At 55.2% G+C, this 21,622-nt stretch overlaps 1 protein-coding gene across 1 annotated transcript in view; it reads left to right on the top strand.

Annotated features, from left to right (window-relative positions):
• PLEKHN1 (pleckstrin homology domain containing, family N member 1) overlaps positions 1–20,547 on the top strand; it is a gene marked incomplete at its 5' end in the record, with an annotated part of 23,065 nt that extends 2,518 nt beyond the window's left edge. Inside the window, 13 exons of the mRNA XM_010152886.1 lie at positions 3,552–3,698; positions 4,042–4,122; positions 5,516–5,603; positions 8,911–9,047; positions 10,518–10,667; positions 11,051–11,131; positions 15,401–15,470; positions 16,372–16,526; positions 17,058–17,252; positions 17,751–18,008; positions 18,572–18,724; positions 19,917–19,965; positions 20,354–20,547. Coding sequence (XP_010151188.1) covers positions 3,552–3,698; positions 4,042–4,122; positions 5,516–5,603; positions 8,911–9,047; positions 10,518–10,667; positions 11,051–11,131; positions 15,401–15,470; positions 16,372–16,526; positions 17,058–17,252; positions 17,751–18,008; positions 18,572–18,724; positions 19,917–19,965; positions 20,354–20,547 — 1,758 coding nt within the window. The remainder of the gene's footprint in view (positions 1–3,551; positions 3,699–4,041; positions 4,123–5,515; positions 5,604–8,910; positions 9,048–10,517; positions 10,668–11,050; positions 11,132–15,400; positions 15,471–16,371; positions 16,527–17,057; positions 17,253–17,750; positions 18,009–18,571; positions 18,725–19,916; positions 19,966–20,353) is intronic.
• Between the last annotated feature and the right edge of the window lie 1,075 nt (positions 20,548–21,622).

Raw genomic sequence — 21,622 nt, 5'->3', positions numbered from 1 at the left:
TTTCTTCAGAACTTGGGTTTAGGCAAGTCCTCCACATCCTGGGAAATCACTGTTGTACCTAAGCAGATGATCAGGAGTCACGATCAACCTTACAAAGGGGTTTTGTTCTGGGTGAGAAAGCATGAGCCAGCACTGGTCATCCTGCTTCCCCAAGCAGGGGACAAAGAAACCACAGGAACTGCAGATGGGCAAAACAGATGAGCTCGTGCCCAGTTCCCCCAGCTCCCGCTGTGGCCGAGGCAGGATGGTGGCTGGTGCCATCTCTGTGCCACCCAGTGTAAGTGGCCTTGCAGAGAAACCCATTTAATTGGAGGTAGCCACTGTGGCCACTTTGTTTGCCAATTCCACCTGCCAGCCCGCTCAACTGTGCCATTGCCTGCACGCTGCCTGGGAACCGGGCTCCAACCCTGGCCCATGGGCAGGCCAGGTCACGTCTCTTCCTGAGCCTCAGCTCTGCAGCAGGAAAAACAGGGATTGTGGTTGTGACCGTGTCAGAATGAAAAGCAGCAGGCTGTGCTTGCTGTTGGATTTAAGGATGTCCAGCTCCCTGCTGCTGCTATCCTGAGATGTGGGCAGGAACCCGTGGAAAGCTGTGAGGGCAGTTCTCCTTGCACGTATGCAAAAGTTGTAGTCATTTGGGGTTTAACAGTGGCACCCCAGTGAAGGACATAAAATTGCTGGGGAAAAAACAGGAGACACCTGCCTGGTAAAAATAAAAAAACCTCAACCCCCCAAGAAACCTCAATAAAAGACCTGAACAGTCCCACTTCTTCCTGTGAAACCACAATACCTGTCCATGATAGGACTGCTGGGGCTTGGAAAGCTGGTGTGGCATGGCCAGACAGGGGCTGCTGGTGGGGAGCCTGCCACTGGAAGAGCAGCAGGAGATTTCAGGGATGTGCTCCTGTTTTGTCTGTGGTCTTGGAGATGTTGCCATGCTTGGCCATTGAATCCACCTCTCTTCTCGGGGTCGCTAGGTGCTTGTTTGGGAGAGGGGGTTATTCCGTTCAATTTGTTTCTTGCCATGTGAACAGTGGCAGTGGGAGCCCTACCTTTCCCTCCTGACCCCGGGGAGGATCCCTGTGGAAGCTGGTGGGTTGGCTGAGCTCTTTGCCAAAACATCTGCTGGATTCCCAGCTCCCAGGTTGCTTTCGCTTCCTGGGGCCTTACTTATTACTGGGGAGTTTGGCCGTGACGTTCCAGGCAGCAGCATCGCCCAGGCAGCTGGTAACCGGTGTTGCCGCTTATCGCCGCATCCGTAATTTCATTACTTTATCCTCTCCCCCTTCCCTGTTGCTGGTTGCTGCCCTTATCCCAGGAGCAGTGAGCAGTGTATTGTTATCGCCCCAGCTGTCAGGTGATCAGTTGCTCTTTGTTCTGACAGAGGCTTGTAGCACAAATGTAATCTTCTCCTACGCTTAATTGCCTCGCAGTGAGACCATTAATTGGCAGCCAGCAGGTCCCCACCTCCCGGGTACATGTTCATGGGTACTGCCTGGAGCTGGCTGGAAAGGCTGGAGGGACACTGAGCAGAGAAGGGGTTCTGTCCTCCAAAGAGTTACCCAAATTATATTGGGCCCCCAACATAAGGACATGGACCTGTTGGAATGAGTCCAGAGGGGACATGAAGATGCTCAAAGGGCTGGAGACCCTCTGCCATGGGGACAGGCTGGGAGAGTTGGGGGTGTTCAGCCTGGAGAAGAGAAGGCTCTGGGGAGACTTTATAGCACCTTCCAGTACCTGGAGGGGCTACAAGAAAGCTGGGGGGAGGGGGTTTTACAAGGGTCTGTAGTGACAGGACAAGGGGTAATGCATTAAAAGTGAAAGCGGGGAGATGTAGGTTGGATATCAGGAAGAAATTCTTCCCGGAGAGGGTGAGGAGGCACTGGGACAGGTTGCCCAGAGAAGCTGTGGATGCCCCATCCCTGGAAGTGTCCAAGGCCAGGCTGGATGAGGCTTGGAGCAACCTGGTCTGGTGGAAGATGTCCCTGCCCATGGCAGGGAGTGAGACGGAGTGGGCTTTAAGGCCCCTTCCAAACCAAGCCATCCTTTGATTCCATGAAATTCAGCTAGGCCCTGGAAGAAATCCCAAACTTTGCAGGTGGAAGAGTCCCCGCACCACCAGGCTCCTGTTACTGGTTCCCAGCTCCCCTCTGGCCTGAGTGCTCCCTTGTCCCTGGTTGTGAGAGGGGTTAACTCATGCCAGAGGGGTGAGTCATGGAGGCCCCAGCAAGTAAGGCCTGGACAGCGCTGCTGGCTGCTGGCTCTTCCTGTGTCCTGGGGCTTAGGCAGCTGTCTGCTTGGCACGGGAGTGGGCACCGCGGGCCAGGCAGGCTGGGCGGCTGGGAGGTGCTGGCTGCTGGAAGCCCCTGTCTTTGTGGGGAGAGGGGCTGTCACTCCATCCCGGTGGAGCCCCGGCAGCCCTGCTCATTCCTGGAAGTGCTGTTGGGACAGGAGCGTATGAGCCCTGAGGAGCCACATGCCAGCGCTGCCTCCTGCCTCCCGGCTCCAGCATGGCCAAGCCCTCGCTGGGGGTGTTTGGGGACCCACCAAGGTGGCCTCACCACCTGGCAACCGAGCTGCTGGGCAAACCTTGCCTCTCCCACCTACCTCTCTCTTTTACTTGGGAACCAATAGCCCAGAGCCTGTGAGCTGTCTAACAAAGCCAGCATTTAAGACACAGATATGCAAGTGGGGTGTAGACCTGAGGGGAATCCGTGGTGCCCATGGCCTCGCTGGGATACAGCCCTTCCCCTCCCCGCAAGGAAACCAACCAACACACAGAAATAAACCCGTTTTTCCTGGAGAAACCGCAGGGAGAGCTTTTCACCCCTGGGATTTACACAGTATCCAGACAGTGCAACAGCAGCCCCGGGCTGTGAGCAGTGGGGTGCTGTTGGGGTGTGGGTCTGTGCTGTTGCACAGAGGGAATAATTTCATATAACCAGAACGCAGGAAGTAAGGGAATCCCCCAGCCCTGAGTGCTGTCCCCCTCTCATGTCAGCCCCTGCTCTCCCCCCTGTGCTTGCTGGCTTCCTTTAGCTTTTCATGCTGACAAGGAGCAGGCTTGCAGCTGCTTTTATGGCTGTGGGACTCTGCCTCCAAGTGCCTGGGTGCCTGAAACAACAGGCTCCAGCTTGAGAAACCGATGGATCTGAGCAGATGGGAGAGCTGAGGAATCCAGGTGAAACTAGAGCAAAGCAAACCTTCCCACCAACCCCAGTGGAAGGCAAGCTGTGTTTGCTTAGCCTTGATCGGTCCTTGTTCCAGTGAATTTGATTAGGATGGCAGGTCGTCCGGGGAGTTGGGAGACCCTAAATGTAGGATGTGCTTCTGCATCCCCTCTTTGCCAACCCAGTAACCCTCCCTTTAGGGAGGACAGCCTCCCAGCTCCGTGCTGGCATGGAGACCTGACAACAAGCAGTCTGGTCTGGGTGCCTGCTCCGGGTGCCTTTCCAAGGAAGCCCTTCTGGGAAGATGTTCTGGGAATGTCTCTTCCAGACATCACCTCCCACCGGCACTGATTTGTTTTTCCTGGATCCTTGGTACAGAATATTCAGAACCAGGAGAACCAGAAAGAAAACTTGGATCAGAGGTTCCCCAGCCTGTTCAAGAAGGGACGAAGGAAAACAGTCGTCAGGAACATGGGGAAAATGATCTATTACGCCAAGGTCAAGTTTAAGTTTCAGCACTGCCAGGTAAGCTGTGGCACCTGTTTGTGGGTGTTCCTCTCCCCAGGTGCGGGGTGACTTGCACATGACTGGGAAATAAAGGTAATTCTGGGAAATGTGACTCACGGGGACTTTCTTGGGCTACTGTGTGGCCCGTGGACTTCTGCCACGCTGTGTGAGAGTACCCGCTGGCCCCATCCCAATAGGGAGCTGGGCCGGGCTGGCGGCAGATCCGCCGGCAGAGATGCGGTGGTGGCCCCTGGATAAGCCAGTGCTGGCTTTTGTGCGCACAGATCAGTAGGAGATGCAGAGAGTAGCTGGGAGGGGGAGGGTGTCCTGAGATAAACCCCAAAATGTGTCTTTTCTGCAGGAGGTGAATGACTGCTTCTTGGAGCTGTTCCAGTCTTACCTGTACTTCCAGTCTATGGGCTCCAAAGGACTCACCTACCAGGTAGGGCATCTCCTGCCTACACTGGGGCAAGCACTGGGGAGTCGGGCAGTATGGCCAAGCTGGGGGCACTGGGTGGGTGTGATGGGACAGGGCAGGGGGCTCTGCTCCCGGGGCTGCCTCCCCTGGGTGATCTCAGCAGGTCCCTTCCCATGGATGCAAGCTCCTGAGGGAAGAGAGAATTTCCTAAGGGCTGTACCCAGCCGTCCTCGGTGCCGCTGGAGCCTTGGCGGTGGGGTTGCAGCCTGCACAGGGCTGGCAGGAGCAGGGATTGGAGGTGTTTAGGCCACCTCTTTGTGTAGAGCACCAAGCACAGAGAGCTACACCCTGATAAGAGTCAGAGCTCACATCACTCAAAATCCCACTGGCCTCGGTGCAGTGGTGGACTTGGCCCTGGCTTCTGAACCGAGGGAGTTCTTCATCTCCAGGGCTGAGAAAGAGGCATGTGGGAGAGGGTGGAAAGAAAAACTTTAAGGGAGCCATGGGGAGCTGTCTTGGCAAACCATTCATCAATCTTCTAACCTGATGATGCCAGTGAATTAGATACAATAGGCTGGTTTGCACATGCAGCCAAAAATCACAGCCGAACGAACGGGAAGCCCCGAATGTACTCTCCCTCTACATGGGGGCCCAGCAAAACTAAGCATGGTTCTCTGGTAGATGTTCAGAAGATTTGTTCCTTTTAGAAATGATGTATTTTCTTCTAGGTGACTTGAGGTTAATGCAATGTGCCAATACAATCTCAAGTCACCCAGCAAGCCAGCCTTCAGCTGGAGAGACACATGTCAGAATACAAACAATATTACAAATTATCCCATCTCCTTTATAAGAAATTCTTTAGATTATTAATTCTAGAGGAATTAAAAAGGGATTAATGTGCCAGTACTGGCCCCTAGACATTACAGCAGTTAAGATCTTTTATAGTCCATGTTCAGAAAGGCCAAGACACAAACTTGTCGTCTGTTCTGTGCTTCCTTGTAGTGGGACTCTGAGGAACTGGAATATAGAAACCAGACAGCTCAATTTTGCTTTATGGTCATTTCCATCTTCTGGCTTTCTTGTGTTAAACCAGCGGTGGGGGTTGGTTTTGAAGCTTCTCTTAAAACTGAAACACTTGGAATACAGAGAAAGTATTCTTGCCAGCATGGCAGATGATTACTGCTGTGCTGGCCCCACGGAGCGCAGAGAGCTGCTGAGCCTGCTTCCTCAGGGGAGTGTGCTGGGTCGAAGTCCCAAATGTTTCCCCGCTGAGCAACGCTTTGCAGTCTGACGCTGTAAGCCACAGCAACCCGCTGGTGCCAAGTCTGGACTTCAGTCTCCTATGGCAAAGGGGCATTAATTGCAGAGCCTGCCTGTGGGCTGCCCCCCAAAATAATGGTGTGTTCTTCTTCTGCAGGGACTGCTGCCCTTGGGAGAGCTGAATGTGTGCGAAATTGAGAATGGGAAGGGCGCTGGGCAGGAGGATCATGCTTTCCGCATCACAGGTCAGTGCCTCTTCGTTTGCTTTGAACAGAGAACAGAGGGTGCATGAATCACGACTGTCCCTGCTCTTTGTCCCACTCTGACCTAGCCCCAGAGGAGAACCACGTAGTGGAAAGAGGTTGCAGAGAGCTGAAGCTCTTCCAGCATTTGCATCTCTCCTTCCAAGGCTTCTCTGCTCCTAAACTCCTGGATATTGATGCCCAGGGCTGCAGGCAGGGATGGGACTGGATAGGGAGTGCAGAGTAGGGATGCTCCTGTGCTCCCGCTGCTTAGTACTCAGGACACATGGTGACAGTTCCCACCTCTGCCCAGGCATTTGCTCTTTGTGCACCACATTTGAATGAGGGAATGGAATAAATCTCCTTCTTCCACCTCTCCTCACCCTATAAACCCCGTGGCCAAGGGGTGACTCCAGGCAGGACCACATACAGTGCCATGTGTGGCACAGGATGGGCAACAGTGCCACGGCGAGTTGCCTCTACCGGCAGTGCCAGGCTGGTGCTACCAGGACCCCATGTCACTTCACCAACTCTTATCTCACCAGCACTTCTGCCTCCACAAGCTTTTTTAAGCTTTTCTCTGAGTGATCTTCAAAATAAAAATTTTCCTGGGGTAACAACCTGTCTGCAGCTTGGCTGGAGGCTTCTTCGGGCTTAGTCATTGCTAAAGTACAGCAGTCCCAAGTCCCCAAGAGTTGTAGTTAAAGCATGAAGTACACAGAATTCACTCAATAACCCAGTAACGATGCAGAGCCAAGAAAGCTCGTTTGTGTCCTAGTATTTGTACGTGTACCCAACTGTCGATGGAGGCTGGAGTCCTCTGTTAGAGAGAAAGTTATACAACGGCCACTCAAACAAGAAAATTCCATACGTTATAAAAAGGAACTAGTACAAACGACTCAGCAATTTTAAGCCCGCTGAGTTGTGGTCTTGTTGCACTGTACTAGGCAGGGGGTCTCCAGCACTTTCTGGGAGTCTGTGAAATGAAGGAAAACTTCTCCCAGATGGAACCTGCCAAGAGTGTCTGCGCTGGGGTGGGTGGACTTGTTCTGCTTGTATTAAGACACGCAGGAGTGTGGCTGGGTGGAAAATCGCCTCGAGCTTGGTTGGGTTTGTGTCCTCCTGAGGGAAAGAACAAGCCGAGGCCTTTCTGAGAGTGCTGGGTATGTCAGGAAGCAGCGACACCGAGAAACCAGGGAGGTAGTGATGTTTGGGATTGCCGGGAGATGAGCACAGCAGTTTTATTTTTCTGCCAGAGCGGGAGAAGTCAAGGCACGGAGGGGTAAGAGCCTTGTCCGTGGCCACACACAGGGTGAGGGTGGAAATCTTTTGTCTCATGACTCTGAGACACAAAGGACATGCATCCATTCCCTTGTGAAATCCTGTGGCATCAGTAGTTCCCCATGAACCGCAGGGCAGGTCGGTACATCAGACGCCGGCATGGTCACTGGAAGTGTGGAGGTGGAGCGCGGGACCGAAGCCTGGCAGCGTGCAGAGCCACCCCTCAGAGCTCTGGGACGGTGGATGGCAGCTGGCCATCACCTTGGCTTTGTGCTCCATCTCTGGCAGGCACAGCCTCTGATGAAGCTGCTGAGCGCCTTGAGTTACCTCCGCCTCACCTGCAAACGTCGCGGCTTCTTAGTGTCTCCAGACAGGGAGAGTTGGGTGGGAATAAGCTGCTGCTGCTCCAGGAAGGGGCTTTCTTGCTTCCAACATTCCCCTGGAAGCATCCACAAGGAAAGAGGAAGGCCAGGGCAGAAGAAGGGAGCACGAGGGCTGGCGCAGGTTGCTCAGCATGGCTGTGTCACGGCCCTGCCGCAAACGTGCCCTTGGGGCGGGGGGAAATGGCAGCGACCGAATTAGCAGCAGCCTCTCACGCTCTGCTTCGCAGCCTCCCCAGCCGCTCCTTGCACGAGCTTCGGGCATGAATCAGGCTTCGGCAGGAGTTTCTCTTCTCATTTTCTCTTCCTCTGGGGCCCTGTTTAGATGTGGCAATGGGAACAGCCTTTGGGATACGTCTGAAAGGCTGGCCTTGGGGGAGGTGGCAGAGCAAGCTGTGCCATGCTAAGGGTCGTGCCCTACCAGAAGGATTCCTGCTCTTCCTATAGGGACCTGGATGCCCAGAGAAGTATTCAGAGCTGCCAGAATATCTAGATAACGTGTTAGCACCTATATACCCTCCTAGCAATTCTATATCACTTAATTTCCGTTGCAGAGACAGGGAAGCGAAGGCAAGAGGAGACAAGAGAGCTCCGGAGCCACACGGTGCTTAGATACTTGGATATCCATTAATTACTGTGGTGGCTCTGAATAGAGTTACTTATGGGAAGTCACTCAGGGAGTCCCCTGCCTCAGTTTCCCCACCTCTGCTTTGTCTGTATTCGTGCATTTCCTGACAGACAGCGGTGTTTCAGAGTCTTAATTAACCGTTGCTCATAAATAATGCAGGAATCACAGGATGAAAGGCTCTGCAGAAGGGCAAAGTATCATGCTTATCCAGGGCACTTGCTTATCTGAATACTTCCAAGCCCCGCGAAGCCGCATCTCGCTGAGCATGCGCCGAGTATGGTTTAATATGAGATCACCAGTAAATTATTAATCATAACATACATTCTGCAGCCTGCCAGAAATGATTACTAGCGTCACTAAGTTATGTCTGTAGTGAGTAGCAGAGGGTGTGTGAGACCGTTTTTGCTCGTGCAACTAAGCGAGTGATCGCTGGAAACATTAAAATCAACAAGATAGAGGGCTGTTCCTCCCTTCAAGAGTATGTCTGAGAGCAGCTTCGGCTTGTCTGGCACAGATTGTATTTGGTGAAGCAATAAAGTAGTGTCAGAATGCTACTGATGTTGTAGATATTGAGAGCCAAAGCGAAACTAAGAAATAGCATGAAACTCTTGCGTGGAGTTAGGCTGACGGCAGCAGCACGTTGGGACGGTCTCTGCCCACAGAGATGCTTTTCACAAACTTCTGGGGATTTGTAAAGCTGAAATCTGTTATCTCAAGATTGGCTTTTGTACTGTCTTTGATTTTTCTTCTTGTCTGGGTTTCGGACTGACACGGTCAGAGCTCGATGTGGCTGTGTGAGCGGGCGGTGGGGAGGTGCCGGAGCGGTCTCTCTGGGGAGCTCCCCAGCAGCCTGATGCGAGACAATGTGCTCAAGGTAGTGGCTGGGACTGGAGCAGGATGTCAACAGAACCATGCACTGGGGTGACGTGGTGAGCAGAACAGCTCTGGCCAGCTGATTGCTTGTTGGTGCTGCAATTGGTGCCCTTATCTGCTCAGCTCATCTCGTGTCTCGCATACCTAGGTCCTCTGCTGAATCCCCTTATCGTGTTCTGCCCTACTGAGTCAGAGCTGAAGCAGTGGCTTTACCACCTGGAGAAACAGATCCAGCTAAATGGAGGAAGAGTTGGCTTGCCCTTCCTCTCTCAGGTTAGTGTCTTGGTACAGGGAGGGCTGCAGCTCTTTCCCATGCTGTGGGCTCGAAGCTGAATGACCAGGACCAGTTGTGTGGATGCTGCACTGCTCCTGCTGCGTTCAGTGGGAGGGAGAATCTCTGCAGCCAGCTTCTCTCAGCCATTTTCACCACACATCCACCTAACACCTTCTTAATCCAGAGTCCTGAGTGACCATGGGGCTGTGTGTGCCTCCTCTGGGCTGGCCGGGCTGGAGAGCTCAAGCCAAGGGTTGGGCATGGAAAGGGAGAGGGGCTCTGGGTCTATTTCCAAATGCTCCTTGCTGTGCTTGCTGCTCTTTCACAGTGTTGGAAGGAGCTGTGGGGTTAACTCCTGGTCTGATCCCCCTTTTCCAAACCAGCTGTTCGAGGGCTTCCCTGCACCGGTCGGGGAGCTGCCCCTCTGGTATGGTGCACTGGGGTTTTGGGCCTGTGTGTGGCCCCAGGTGCTTGCTGCCTGAGGCACCAGTCTGCTTGCCAGTGCCTGGAGCTGGCCCTGGGCAATACGCCTCACAGCTCTTCCTTTAGTTATTCCACCACCCCTAAAATAACCGTGGATAGACTTGCTAATTACCCACCCTTGACAGACATCTTATAGAATGAATCATAGAACAGCTTGGGTTGGAAGGAACCTTAAAGCTCATCTAATTCCAACCCCCCTACCATGGGCAGGGACACCTTCCACTAGACCAGGTTGCTCCAAGCCTCATCCAGCCTGGATGGTCTTGCTTGGGAACTCCGCTGCCCATGGAGGAACCATGCGTTTGTGTTCAGACAACCTTAGGGGCTTAGGTCTGAGCAACCAGCGCTGGGGTGAATGTGGGATTTGGGTCTGAACGGTAGCCCCAAAGGGGTGCTCTGTACTGCGGAGACCCGACAACAGCTTGCTGCATTTCTGCAGCTCACACAGCAACTAATTTTGGAGCTTGCCTTTTGTGCGGTCTCGTGAGAGGGAAGGGTGAAAAAAGAAAGGTTTTGCAAGAGCGTCTGGCAGGGCATGTGTGCTGAAAGGGAAGCCAGAGACCCGGAGGTGCCAGCTCCACAGCCTCTGAAGGGTCTGCTTTGGAGAAATTCTCACACAGCTGGCTGCTTGTGCAATTACCCAGAGTTTAGACAACATTTGAAGGGGGAGACTGGGACCCGACCTAGGAAACAGGACCAGATTCCAGAGACCTGTCTTGTAGTGTCTGTGGGGTGTTTTACTTCTCTCCATCTCCGTCTCCATCTCCATCTCTCCACTTGTAAAACAGAGTTATTCCCCTTTGAAAGGGAATGTACAGGTGATGCCAGGAACCAAGTATGGGTATTCAGTCCCAGGTGGAAAACTGGCTCCTGCACAGATTTCTTTTTACTCTTCCCTGCTTCTGCCACACTTGAAAAGTGTCCTGAGGTGTGCAATGTGCTAGCTAAACTCTATGGGGAGGGCATGTCTACCCTGCTTCTCATGCCTCTGTCCCTAGAATGACTGGAAGCAGAGCTCGATGGGGAAGGAGGAGCTGCGGTGGTCCGTGCAGAACATGCCTGTCCAAGAGTGGAAAGGGACACAGCGCGAATCCCTCGGCGATGTCCTCTGTGTTTCCAAAGTGAAGCTTCAGCATCTGCCTTTCCAGGTAGGACACATCTCTGGGGAGCAACCTCCTGTCAGCATGGCTCAGAAAAGGCAGTGGATGGAGTGAGTGGCACAGATTCCTGCTTACCTCCTGCCACTAATCCAACAGGGCCCCGAAGGGTCCTTTTACCCACATGCCAGCAAATGGACAAGGTTTGTTGCTGCTCCTGTGGTGCCACAGTGGTCCATGGGGACAGCCAGCACGTGTGCAGGACAAGGCTGGCAGCTGGAACCGGCAGGAGGAGCCCAGTTGTGAGGAAGCAGCTCGGCTGTTTCCAGAGCCTTTGCCTCAGGCTGCTGTCAGAGAGACAAAGTAAAGGGCTTTCCAGATCTGAGCCCTGTCTGGCTGCTCACAGGGAACCCTTTTCCTCTTTACTTTCCAAGGAGCAGCATGACCGACTGTTGGTGCTTTACCCCTCCACGCTGGTGATAGTATCTGAAGAACGCAACGGCCTCTGTTTTAAGGTAAGCTCATTTTTGGAGCATCTTCCTGCTCTCTCTCACCCACAGCAGCTATTTCAGCACTTCTTTGGCTTGTTGCTCCCCTCCACCTGGGTTCCCTTGCGCTCCTCATCTTGGCAAGGGCTTTCCCTCCACGCTGCTGCCTTGCCAGCTGGCAGGTGAGCAGGCAGAGGGATGTTGCAAGCTATCTTCCCATGAGAAACACCTTGCCCTCCTACAGAAGTCCGCGGGGGGAGAGGAGGTGGCTGCCAAAGAATCTGAGCCTGTGGGAGGAGGGAGGCTGGCATGTTTCTGTGTGGTGATGCTGGCAGAGAGCCCGGCTCGCTTGCTTGAGACAGGAGCTGGAACAGCCCCAGAGAGCGTCCCCGCGGGGGCTTGGCTTCCCAGGCCCCGCTCTGTGGGACCACTTGAAAGCAGGTAGCATCCAGGCGGCACACCTGATGCTCCTGGGGAAGGGCAAAGGCAGTTAGTTGGCTGGCGGGCAGAGAGGAGAGGCTGCTGCTGGTGCACTGCGTTTGCTGCTCTGGAGCAAGGGCCCTGAGCAACGTCTGGGCATGCCAGCAGAAGGGGCAGTGAGGATGTGGAGGCCGGAGTGCCCCAGGGCATGGGAGAAAAGCTTTCCTAGCCCACTGGTGTGTCTTTGCTTGTAGGAGCAATGCTAGGAGCCTCAGCACAGAGGGGCAGTGGCACCGTGGGCCCTGGGAGCTGCCTTCACGTCACTAGCAGCCTGAATCTTTAACATCATTGCGATAGCTGTTAAACAGCCCTGTGTGTTCTGGCCCTGTTTTTTCATGCTGGAACGGATTTAGACTGGATATCAGGAAGAAATTCTTCCCAGCGGGGTTGGTGAGGCACTGGGACAGGTTGCCCAGAGAAGCTGTGGATGCCCCATCCCTGGAAGTGTTCCAGGCCAGGCTGGATGAGGCTTGGAGCAACCTGGGCTAGTGGAAGGTGTCCCTGCCCATGGCAGGGGGTTGGACTAGATGATCTTTAAGGTCCCTTCCAACCTCAACCATTCTACGATGACGTCCCTGGGCAGAGGAGATGGCTGTGCCTGCGACGGGAAGGGGTATGAGGAGGGACACGTGCCAGTCAGAGCTCTCTTCCATCCCCAGTCCAGCAGCGGAGGGTGTTTTCCAGCAGCCAGTGGCTTGTGTGACACACCTCAGACAGGGCTTGTTTTCGGGAACATGTTGTTTGCACCTCCTGGGAACGGGGCATCACGTAAGGGGGACTTGGGCTGGGCTCTCAGATTAACTCATCTCTTTTGAAACCTTAAACCAGATTTGTCTGCCCTGTCCGTGCAATTTTCCCTTCCCACGGTGCCTGAGCGTTGGTCCCCGGGCGTCTTGCTCGCTGGGGTAATGGCAGGGCTCCGCGCAGCCGGGTGCAGGCAGGAGGTGATTCACCAGTCTGTGACACTGCAGTGGGAACCTGATTTTCCACAGGCATGTCAGGGCACAGGAGCCTTCTCCCAGGGCTTCTGCAAATTAACTTCCCTTCCCTGCGAGCAGATGCTGAGCCCTACAATTTGTGTGCGAAGGAATAGCCTGGTCCTTTTGTTCTTCGGTTTCATACAAACCACAGGAGCTGCCGCTGCCAAGTTCCTTCCTGTGTGGGACAGGGCAGGGGGAGGCAGGGGCTGAGCCTGCCGGGACCAGGTTCCCCCAAAGCGGCAGGCTCTGGCTCACCGCTGGTGGGAAAAGCCCCTGGGCCAGGTGTAAATCAGCACGGGGGGTGCTGCAGGTTCACACCGCATCTGGGGAAGGCCGGAGGGGCTCTCTGCAGCCGAGGGGTGTGTTAGTTGTGGGTTGCTGCTACCCTAGGTGTGACTGCAGCCCTGGAGGGGAGTTCCACCCCTTCCCATGGAGAGGGAGCTGTTTCGGAGCTCCAGGCGCCTGGGGAAAGCCCTACACAGCCATCCTCCATTCTGCTGCCCAGAGAAGCTGTGGATGCTCCATCCCTGGAAGTGTCCAAGGCCAGGCTGGATGAGGCTTGGAGCAACCTGGTCTAATGGAAGGTGTCCCTGCCCATGGCAGGGGGTGGGACTGGGTGGGCTTTAAGGACCCTCCAACCCCAAACCATTCTGTCATTCTATGCTCCTCCGTGGCAGGAGGGCTGGCTTGAACGTGGCCCTGGCCACCCGCCATGCAGCCCCGCAGCACCCACACCAGCTGAAGCATCCAAGCCCATCTCTTAGTGCGTGAGCATTGCATGAGCCTTCCCTCCCCAGGTCAGCCCTCCCGTGCTGCTCAGCCCATATGTTCTGGGGCGGGAGGAATGCCACAGCAGCCTGTGTGTGCCCACAGGCTGTTGCAGAGGCAGCTGGCCAGCACAAACCAGGGAAGCCAGGCTGAGCTCCGCATTTCTCCTGTGGCAAAGCTACCCCATAAGCCACGTTCCCCAGAGCCCGTGCAGCTGGTAGAGCTTTGCAGTTGGGACACGATGAGGGGTTTCTGCTGGATGCTTTAGTTTGCAGCCTGTAAACTCAGGCAAATGAATCCTAACCGATTGCACCTTTTGAGAGGACCTTTGGCTAAATGACAGGGCTTTGCTCCTGCTTTCTCTACTTCCTCCGCTGCTGGGCAAGGGGGAAGGTGGTGTGAAGTGGGAACTTCGTATCCTGAGCTCTCCCCAGACCCTGCCACCCTGCAGCCAGGAGCTGCTCTCAGGGCTGTTGCCACTGGCTGCCCCTGCCTAGTGCTCCGTGCCCATGGACAGGGTTAGGGTGGCATCCAGGTGAGGTGAACAGGAGCTTAAAGAACAAAGAAATTATCCCCCTGCTCAGAGAAAGAGATGAGAAGTAAAGTAACGAGCTTATCTGTGAGGTGGTTCCAGTGCAAAATCTGCTTCAGCTGCTCTCCCAGGACTGTTCTTGTTCCATTTATGTAAGGAAAATTCATCTTGGGGACCCTCAGAGAAGGAGACCCAGATCCTAATTCAGTGTTGACAAACCCTTGGCCCTTCTGCTGAGTTGCCCATCGCAGAGCATTAAACTGCTGTCAGTGCTGACACTTGAAGGACATGGGGCAGCACTCAGAGGAGCCGAGCTGATGCTGAGCTGAGGATGGGATGCAGAGGTCTGGACATTGCCTGTTCCTGTCCATGCCATGGAGCTCACAGGAGCTCTGGGCCGGGCACAGAGCAGCGCCTGGGGCACATGCAGGGATGGACAGGAGACATCGGGGTGATGGCAGAGAGGACAGCGGTGGATCTGCATGCATGGGCACTATTACACTAAGAGGCAATAGCACATCGTATCTTCTCACTCCAGTTTTTCCAGGAACAGGCTGCTTTAGCTTCCGCGCCTCAGCTCCCTGTTAATAGGAACATACATGCAATGCCTGCCAGGAGCAAACCCCGCTCCGATCACGGGAATGGCATTCACAACTGCTGTATAGCACAGGAGCTCACATTTCATCAGCTGGCATTTAGTCTGTCTTTGTAAGGCTTTGCAGGGAATGGATTGTGGGGATTCTTGTTTGCAAGGCTGGAAGTCCCAATCCAGCGACTAAAACCGTGTTCAGGACCATGTCGGCAAAATTTTCTGGAGAAGTCAGCCGTTAAACTATGGGAAACTGTTGAAAACAGAGCTAGAAGGGAAGGAGTGTTTGTCCAAGCTCAGGTCTCAGGAGGGACTTTGTAAGAATGAAGCTTACAGAAGTGGCTCGTGTGGTCATGCTCGGGTCAGAGGCTTCGTTCCTGCCACGGGGCTGGTGGTGGGAATGCGAGGTGTGAGCGGGGAGGGTGGACTGGGACAACGCTGAGTCAATCTGCTGGAAACAGTCTCACCTATGAGAGTGTAGAGTCCTCACCCAGATTAGCAGCAGCTCGGGTGCCCCCCGTCTCCGCAGACCTAGCCTAGGGGATTTGGGCACTGAGCTTCCCCTTCTTCCCTGCCTTCTCCGTAGGGCATCCCGAGGGGATTGCCAATGGGGCTGAGCGGCACCTTCTCCCCACGCTGCATGAGGAGCAGCCAGGCTCCTGCCAGCCTTGCCCCCTCCTCACCCACAGCCCTGCAGTGGGGAGTCCCTCCTTGTGCTCCCAGCTAAGCTGACAAAAATTTGCAGTAGGTTCCAAAGGCCTTTTGGCTCCCGTGATGGGAAAACCCCTGTGGAAGCAGAGTTTCACCAGGCGGGTGCCTGCAGAGGCCCCAGCTCCCAAGCAGAGGTGGCAGCGGGGTTGTGATCCCGGCTCCGGCTCTCTGCCATACGGCACCGACTGGGAGCTGCGCTCAGCCGTGCGGTCCTAAGCCTGCTTCTCTCTCCACAGGGCGAGCTGCCACTCAATGCCATCCACGTGCTTTTTGAAGAGAACGAGAAAACCTCCTTTTTAATAGAAGGTGCGTGTCCGGCATGCCGAGGGGTGTGCTGGCAGCAGCCACGGAGGTCTCTGGGCCTGGGCTGGTTTGGCTAAGCTGCTGTGGCCATCTTCCTGGCTGTGCTCGCTCACGACAGCACCCGGGCTCTGTGAACGGAACCGCTTGGACATCTCGCATTGTCCGTGCCCGGGCTGCCTGGCAGGGCTGGCTTTGCTGGCAGGGAGAGGCTGTGAGCCAGCGGTAGGGCTTGCACCCAGGGCTGCGCTTGCCCCAGCTTCCCCCTCGTTTAGGTCTGGGCTGTGATTGCCCCTGTCCTACACTCAGCCAGGTGCAATGGTCAGCACCGAAGGGAGAGGGTTGTCATTGTCCCTGCACCAGCATCAGGATCTTCAGACCCTGGGGGAATGTGAGGAGGGATGGAGTAAGGGAATTCAGAGGGCTGGAGCACCTCTGCTGTGGGAACAGGCTGGGAGAGTTGGGGGTGTTCAGCCTGGAGAAGAGAAGGCTCTGGGGAGACCTTATAGCACCTCCCAGTGCCTGAAGGGGGGGCTACAGTAAAGATGGGGGAGACTTTACAAGGACAGGGAGTGACAGGACAAGGGTTTAAACGGAAAGAGGGAGATTGAGACTGGACATCAGGAAGAAATTCTTCCCAGAGAGGGTGGGGAGGCACTGGGACAGGTTGCCCAGAGAAGCTGTGGATGCCCCATCCCTGGAATTGTCCAAGGCCAGGCTGGATGAGGCTTGGAGCAACTTGGTCTAGTGGAAGGTGTCCCTGCCCATGGCAGGGAGTGGGGCTGGGTGGGCTTTAAGGTCCCTTCCCACCCAAACCATTCCATGATTCTGATTCAGACGGGTTTCTGAAGGCAGCACCGCGGCCGTCGATGAAAGCTGGTAACAGCAGTGAGTGATGTTTTTACAGGCCGACTAATCAATTCGATCCGGGTGATCTGCCGCAGCTACGATGATTACCAGGAATGGCTCTACTGTCTCAAAACAGCCCAGTTTCGAAATGCCGACTCCTCCCTCTCTGGATCAGAGAGTTTCTCAGGATCAAAGCTGCCACACCCCAGCCAGGTAAGAGATGCTGCGGGTTTCCGTGGTCCTCAGTCGATGCCTCCCAGGACTCTGCTTTGTCCTGTCTCTGGCCACTCCTGTGACACAACAGACTTTGCTTCAAGTCCCCTGCTCGAAGGCTGTCATGCAGTTGCTGATCCCTGCAAATTATTTGGATGGCCTATATTCGGTTATATAGGCATATATATATATCAAATTCCTTCAGAAGCAGAGCCCTCGCCACGGCCTGTGACAGGGTTATGCAGTGAGACATCGGCACAAAGGTATTAACAGGGTCTTGCAAGGAAGGAGAGACCCATCCTGCCAGCACTGCAGCCGGGATGGGGTCAGGGTGCCTGAGTACCCTTCACCCCACCGCGAGCCCTCGTCCTTTGCCCCGGTCACCCCTGCGAGCCAGCTCAGCACCAGCCACGGCTGCCCTGAGCACGTGGGCACAGAGGGATAGGGTGGTCCTGGGATGGGGCTGGGGAGGGATGTGCCTGCAGCCACACAGAAGGCTGTTCCTACATGCTGTTCTTCTCCCCCGTCTAGTTTGCCAGCAGCGGGAGAGGGTCGCTTACTTCCGATGGTCGTACTAACTCCTGGGCATCCGGAGGGAGAGTGGCCACCTTAACACAGCTCTCCCAGAACAGCGGCTCTCTCCCTGATGGGCAGTCCTTCGTGCTGATGCCTGAGAGCAGAGTGCTCGAAGACCCTCTCTCCCCTGGATATTCCCAGCCTCTCCATGTAAGTGACCCCCACAAAAGCCTGGGATGTGTGTGGGGACAGACACCTTTGAGCAGAGTGGTCTGTCCAGGTGCCCGGGTGGGCTGGGCTTGGGTGGTCAGTGTTTGCTGTGTGGCATAGCAAATCCATGCCTGGAGCCTGTATTTGTCCTGGCTCCGCTTTGTCATGGCTGATAAAGGAAAAGTCTGCTTAAGGGTCCCATCCCAATATTCCGCTCTGCCTAAGGATTGTTTGTACGGATTGCAAAAGGGCAAACGGGACAGTTCAAAGGTCAGGAACCCATGGGTGGTGGAGATGGTGGGCTGGGCAGGCCTTTCTGACCCGGCACAGCATTCACATGTCCAAGGGGGTGTGTGGGTGCATGGGGGCCTGGGCCCGGCCGCTGGACCGTGCCGATGCAGGAGCGCAGTGCGATGCCCACAGCAGCAGCCCTATCCTTGCCATACCTCAGGGCTGGGCCAGGGAGAGCCAACTCTGGGGTCTGTCTTCTCGTTTCAGTGCCTGGCACAAGCCAACTGGGCAAACACGGGGCTGCCCGCGCAGGACCTGCGGAGGGGGGGCAGCTCTAGAAAGTCCAAAGGCAGATGTGGGCCATGCGGCCAGCAGCTGCCCAGCCAGGACATGGAGAGGACCATCTGTAGCCTCATTCCTGAAAACCCCAATGGCGAGCTCCTGTCCTCAGTGTACAACGAGCCGTACTCCGCACACAGCTCACAGCATCACCCCGCAGCCCCCCCGCCACACCTGGACCTGAGTGTAAGGGACTGGGACGCGGTGGGGATGGGAAGGGTCGAGTGGCAAGAACTGGTGCATGGTTTGTGTTTTCCTTGCGGTCCTACTTACAGGAGTAGCTGTCTTGGAAGGTCTCTAGGGCAGAGAGACCCATTTCCATTTGAAAATGGGCCCATGGGATGTGAGGTTAAACACAAAGGGACCAAACTCTTGGAGCCCTGAAGTGCTGGGCACTGATTCCCAAGGGAACACAAGCACCAGTGCTCTGAGAGTAGGAGTGTTATTACTTCCGAGGACACAGCCTCTTCTCCCGAGGACTTTCCAGCATGTGTCCATCGCTGGTTTAGTGTGTGATGACCCATTTCCCTCCCGGCAGCCCCCGTGAGTGTACGCACACTGCCTTACGCCCAGGGAAATCCCTGGGTTACTACAGAGGGCTGGAGTCCGCACTCAACCCCGCTATCCCTCACGGCTGAGCAGCGCTTGGGACTTGAATTACAGGGAGATTTCCCGCCTTGATCCCTCCTGGGAATGATCTGCAAGTGGGGAACAACATGTCATGTTCCTCTTCCAATTCTGCCTTTTAGCTGAACAGATGGAGCTTGGTGGGAAGTCAGCCCTCGACAGCTTCCAGCTCCCTGGAAAAGCCGGCTGTGCCCTGCTCCCCCGTGTACGCCGATCCCTATACGCCCAGCTCTCCCCGTGCTCGCAGCATGGCAGGCTCCGGCTTCCTGGAAGAGGTACCCTGTGCCTTTGCTGCTGGTTATGGCCCTGACTCAGCACACAGGCTTTTGGCTCCAGGAATTGTGCCTTGGGCCATTTCTTTTCCTGCTCTTTGCCTGAGCCCGAACGGGATGTGGAAACTCTGCATTTCGGGGTGGGGCAGAGAACAGCATAGTTCTCTCTTTTTCAGGCTGGGACAGAGTTAGAGGGGAACAGGTTTCCCATGTTTTATCACTTGATATCAGCGTCACAATAATCCCAGGAAGAGCCAGAAACCGCAGAGACGGAGATGTGATGCAGTCCACAGAAACCAGCCATGAGTCAGACACAGAGACCACTTCACCCACCCCAAAAAAATTCCAGCCATGATAACTTGAGTGCCTGTGAAGGGCTACATTTCTAGTTTTGTGCATCTCTTGGGAAAAGGTTGTTTCTGAGTCTGGCTGGCATCCCCCATACCGCTGAGTCCTCCCTTCCCTCAGAGGGTTCTTCCCGACTGTTCTCTGTCCTTCCCCATCCTACTCCTTTCATGTCTAGCCAGCTCCCACTACCTGTAGGTCATTGCAAGGGATCTGCAGCCATTCTTCCTTTCCCATCTAAGGCCTTCAGGATTGGCATGTGGTAGAATTTGCAAGGTAGGCAGAAAACCTTGGTTTGCCTAAGGCTGTTCGTAGCAGGGTTGGCTTACAGGTGAGAAGCCTGTGTTGCCCAGCTCTCCATGCCAGGTATCATATCTGGAGTTGGTTTTGGTTAAGTTCCTGCAGTGTCACGGGCAGACGGGTTCAGCACAGGCAAACGGATGCCCAGCTGGCCCAGTACCCCAGCATCTCTCTCTGCAGAGGAGGATCTGCCAGCCCCTGCCCAGCAGCCATGGCAGGGAGGTGTCCACGGCTCCGAGTTACAGCATCCCCAACTCCTCATCCCGTCGGTGGCCTCCTGCTGATGCTTCTTATCTTGAAGATGTGAGTTTATAAATGCAATCCTGGTGCCCCACACTGTGCAGGCTGCCCCGGAATACAGCGGGGGTGCGAGGGTCCCTGCTTGCCTTTCTCTGGGCTGGCAGAGGGGTCACTGCAGGTCTCTGAGCCCTTTGCTTTGTGATGGGTGCAGCCTGGGGAGCAGGCGTGGGGGACAAGCAGAGGGCTGACTGCTGATGCGCAGTTTCCCAGGGCTGCAGCCATCCTCATCAGCACGTCTCTCTCTTTTCAGGTCTCTTCTCTGCAAGAGGAACGTCTGGGCCCTTCATTGCACTCACCAGGTGAGACTCTTGCGGGGTTGCTTGGGTGCTGCAGCCCACCCCACCTCGCTGCTGTCTGTCTTCGTAAGCATCATTCAGAGCAGGGCTGAGGAGGGATCCACGGGACTCACACATGCCCTTCCTCCCTCCTGCTTCCCCGTGGTGGGCCTGAGTGTCACCCCGCTCCTCGCCCGTGTCCTTGGCTTCCTCACTGCCCACCCGTCACACTTGTTGGGGAGCTTGTGGCTTTTTCTGTGGCACACAGGCAGCTTCCACCGCTTTGCCCAGATCCAGCTGCCTCTGGGCTGTGATATTGCTGACCCTCGTGCGTTCTCTCTGCTGGCAAAGGAGACTGCAGCCGCTGGGATGCTCACGAGCTCCCTGAGTGCTTTGGTCTGTTTTTCTGCAGAGGGGGATGCTGGTGCCTACGACCTTCCCGAGGCTAGCTGCTCGCTCCGTGACTCCGCAGCATACCACGACTATGCCGAGCTCCAGAGCTTCCAGAGTGACTTCAGCTATGACAACCTGTGGGAAGCCGAGGAGAAGGAGCCAGACAGCGTGCGTGCCTCCCCAGCATCCAGCCAGCAGTTTTACCAGGCTTGAGGAAACGCCTCCATAGCCAGGCACAGAAAAGCCCCCCGGGCTCTTTTCTTGCTGGGCTTCCCTCCGGGGTGAGGAGCCTGGGGTCTACAAAATCCTGCTCTGCACAAGGCTGGTTCCCATGCCCTGGCAGGCCCAGAGTTCAAACTTCTCCCCTAAATCTGAGGGTGGGGGCAAGGCACAAAAGCGACAGCCTCTGCGGACCCAGAGGAGCACCGTGTGAGCTGGAGGGGGGCCCTGGCTACAGGACATTGCACCCCCCGGAAGTAAAAGGAAGAACAAAAAGCTGGTCAGGCTCCCTCAGATAAAAGGGACAGGGTGTTCCGATGGACCACTCAAAGGCCAAAGAAAAGGGCTGGTTGTTGGCTGGGTTAGTTTGATCATTTTCCTTTTTAGCAGAGCCCTCAGGCTGGTCACTTTGAGGATCCACTGATCCCTGAGAATAGCTGTTAAGCCAAACCTTCCCCCACTGAGCTCTGAAGTCTGCAAAGATCCATGAGACATGCCCCATCGTGGTACACAGGGTTGGTAGCAATAGCTGTGCTCATAGGATGTCTTCCTCACCGATCAGAGTTGTCTGACAGAGGTAGAGAAAAAAAAAACAGATCTGGGCAGAATGGGATATTCTTTCCACTTCATGCAAAAAATTCCTGCCTGTGCTGGCTCCAAACCATGGTGGTCACCTGCAATATTAGGAGCCTGAGACCTTGGCAGCTGGAATCAAGGAATGTGCTGCCAAGTGGCTTGTGTTTACCAAGGTCTTCCCTGGAAAGGATGCCCTGGATTCCCTTACGGGACCACGTCCTTTCCTCCTGCCTCTCTGCACGTTACTGGACTTGCACTAAATGCTGCCTGTGAATAGCTGGGCAGGGAGGGAAGGAATACAGTTCACATAACACTCCAGTGATCAGAGCAGTGCCAGTGCGGGCTGCAACCTCTCTCTTCCCCGCTCCAGAGCAGCAGCAAGACCAGGACACAAACAACAGGGGACAGAGTCTCGGTGCTATCGTTTTCCAGCCTCTTAGGACAGATCCTTTAGCACACAGAAGGTCAGCAGCAAATCCAAAGGTTTTTACCT

Source organism: Eurypyga helias, unplaced genomic scaffold (assembly GCF_000690775.1).
Source record: "Eurypyga helias isolate BGI_N326 unplaced genomic scaffold, ASM69077v1 scaffold36205, whole genome shotgun sequence".
Taxonomy (NCBI): domain Eukaryota; kingdom Metazoa; phylum Chordata; class Aves; order Eurypygiformes; family Eurypygidae; genus Eurypyga; species Eurypyga helias.
Note: the sequence above shows the minus strand (reverse complement) of the source record. Positions and strands in the feature narration are given on the sequence as shown.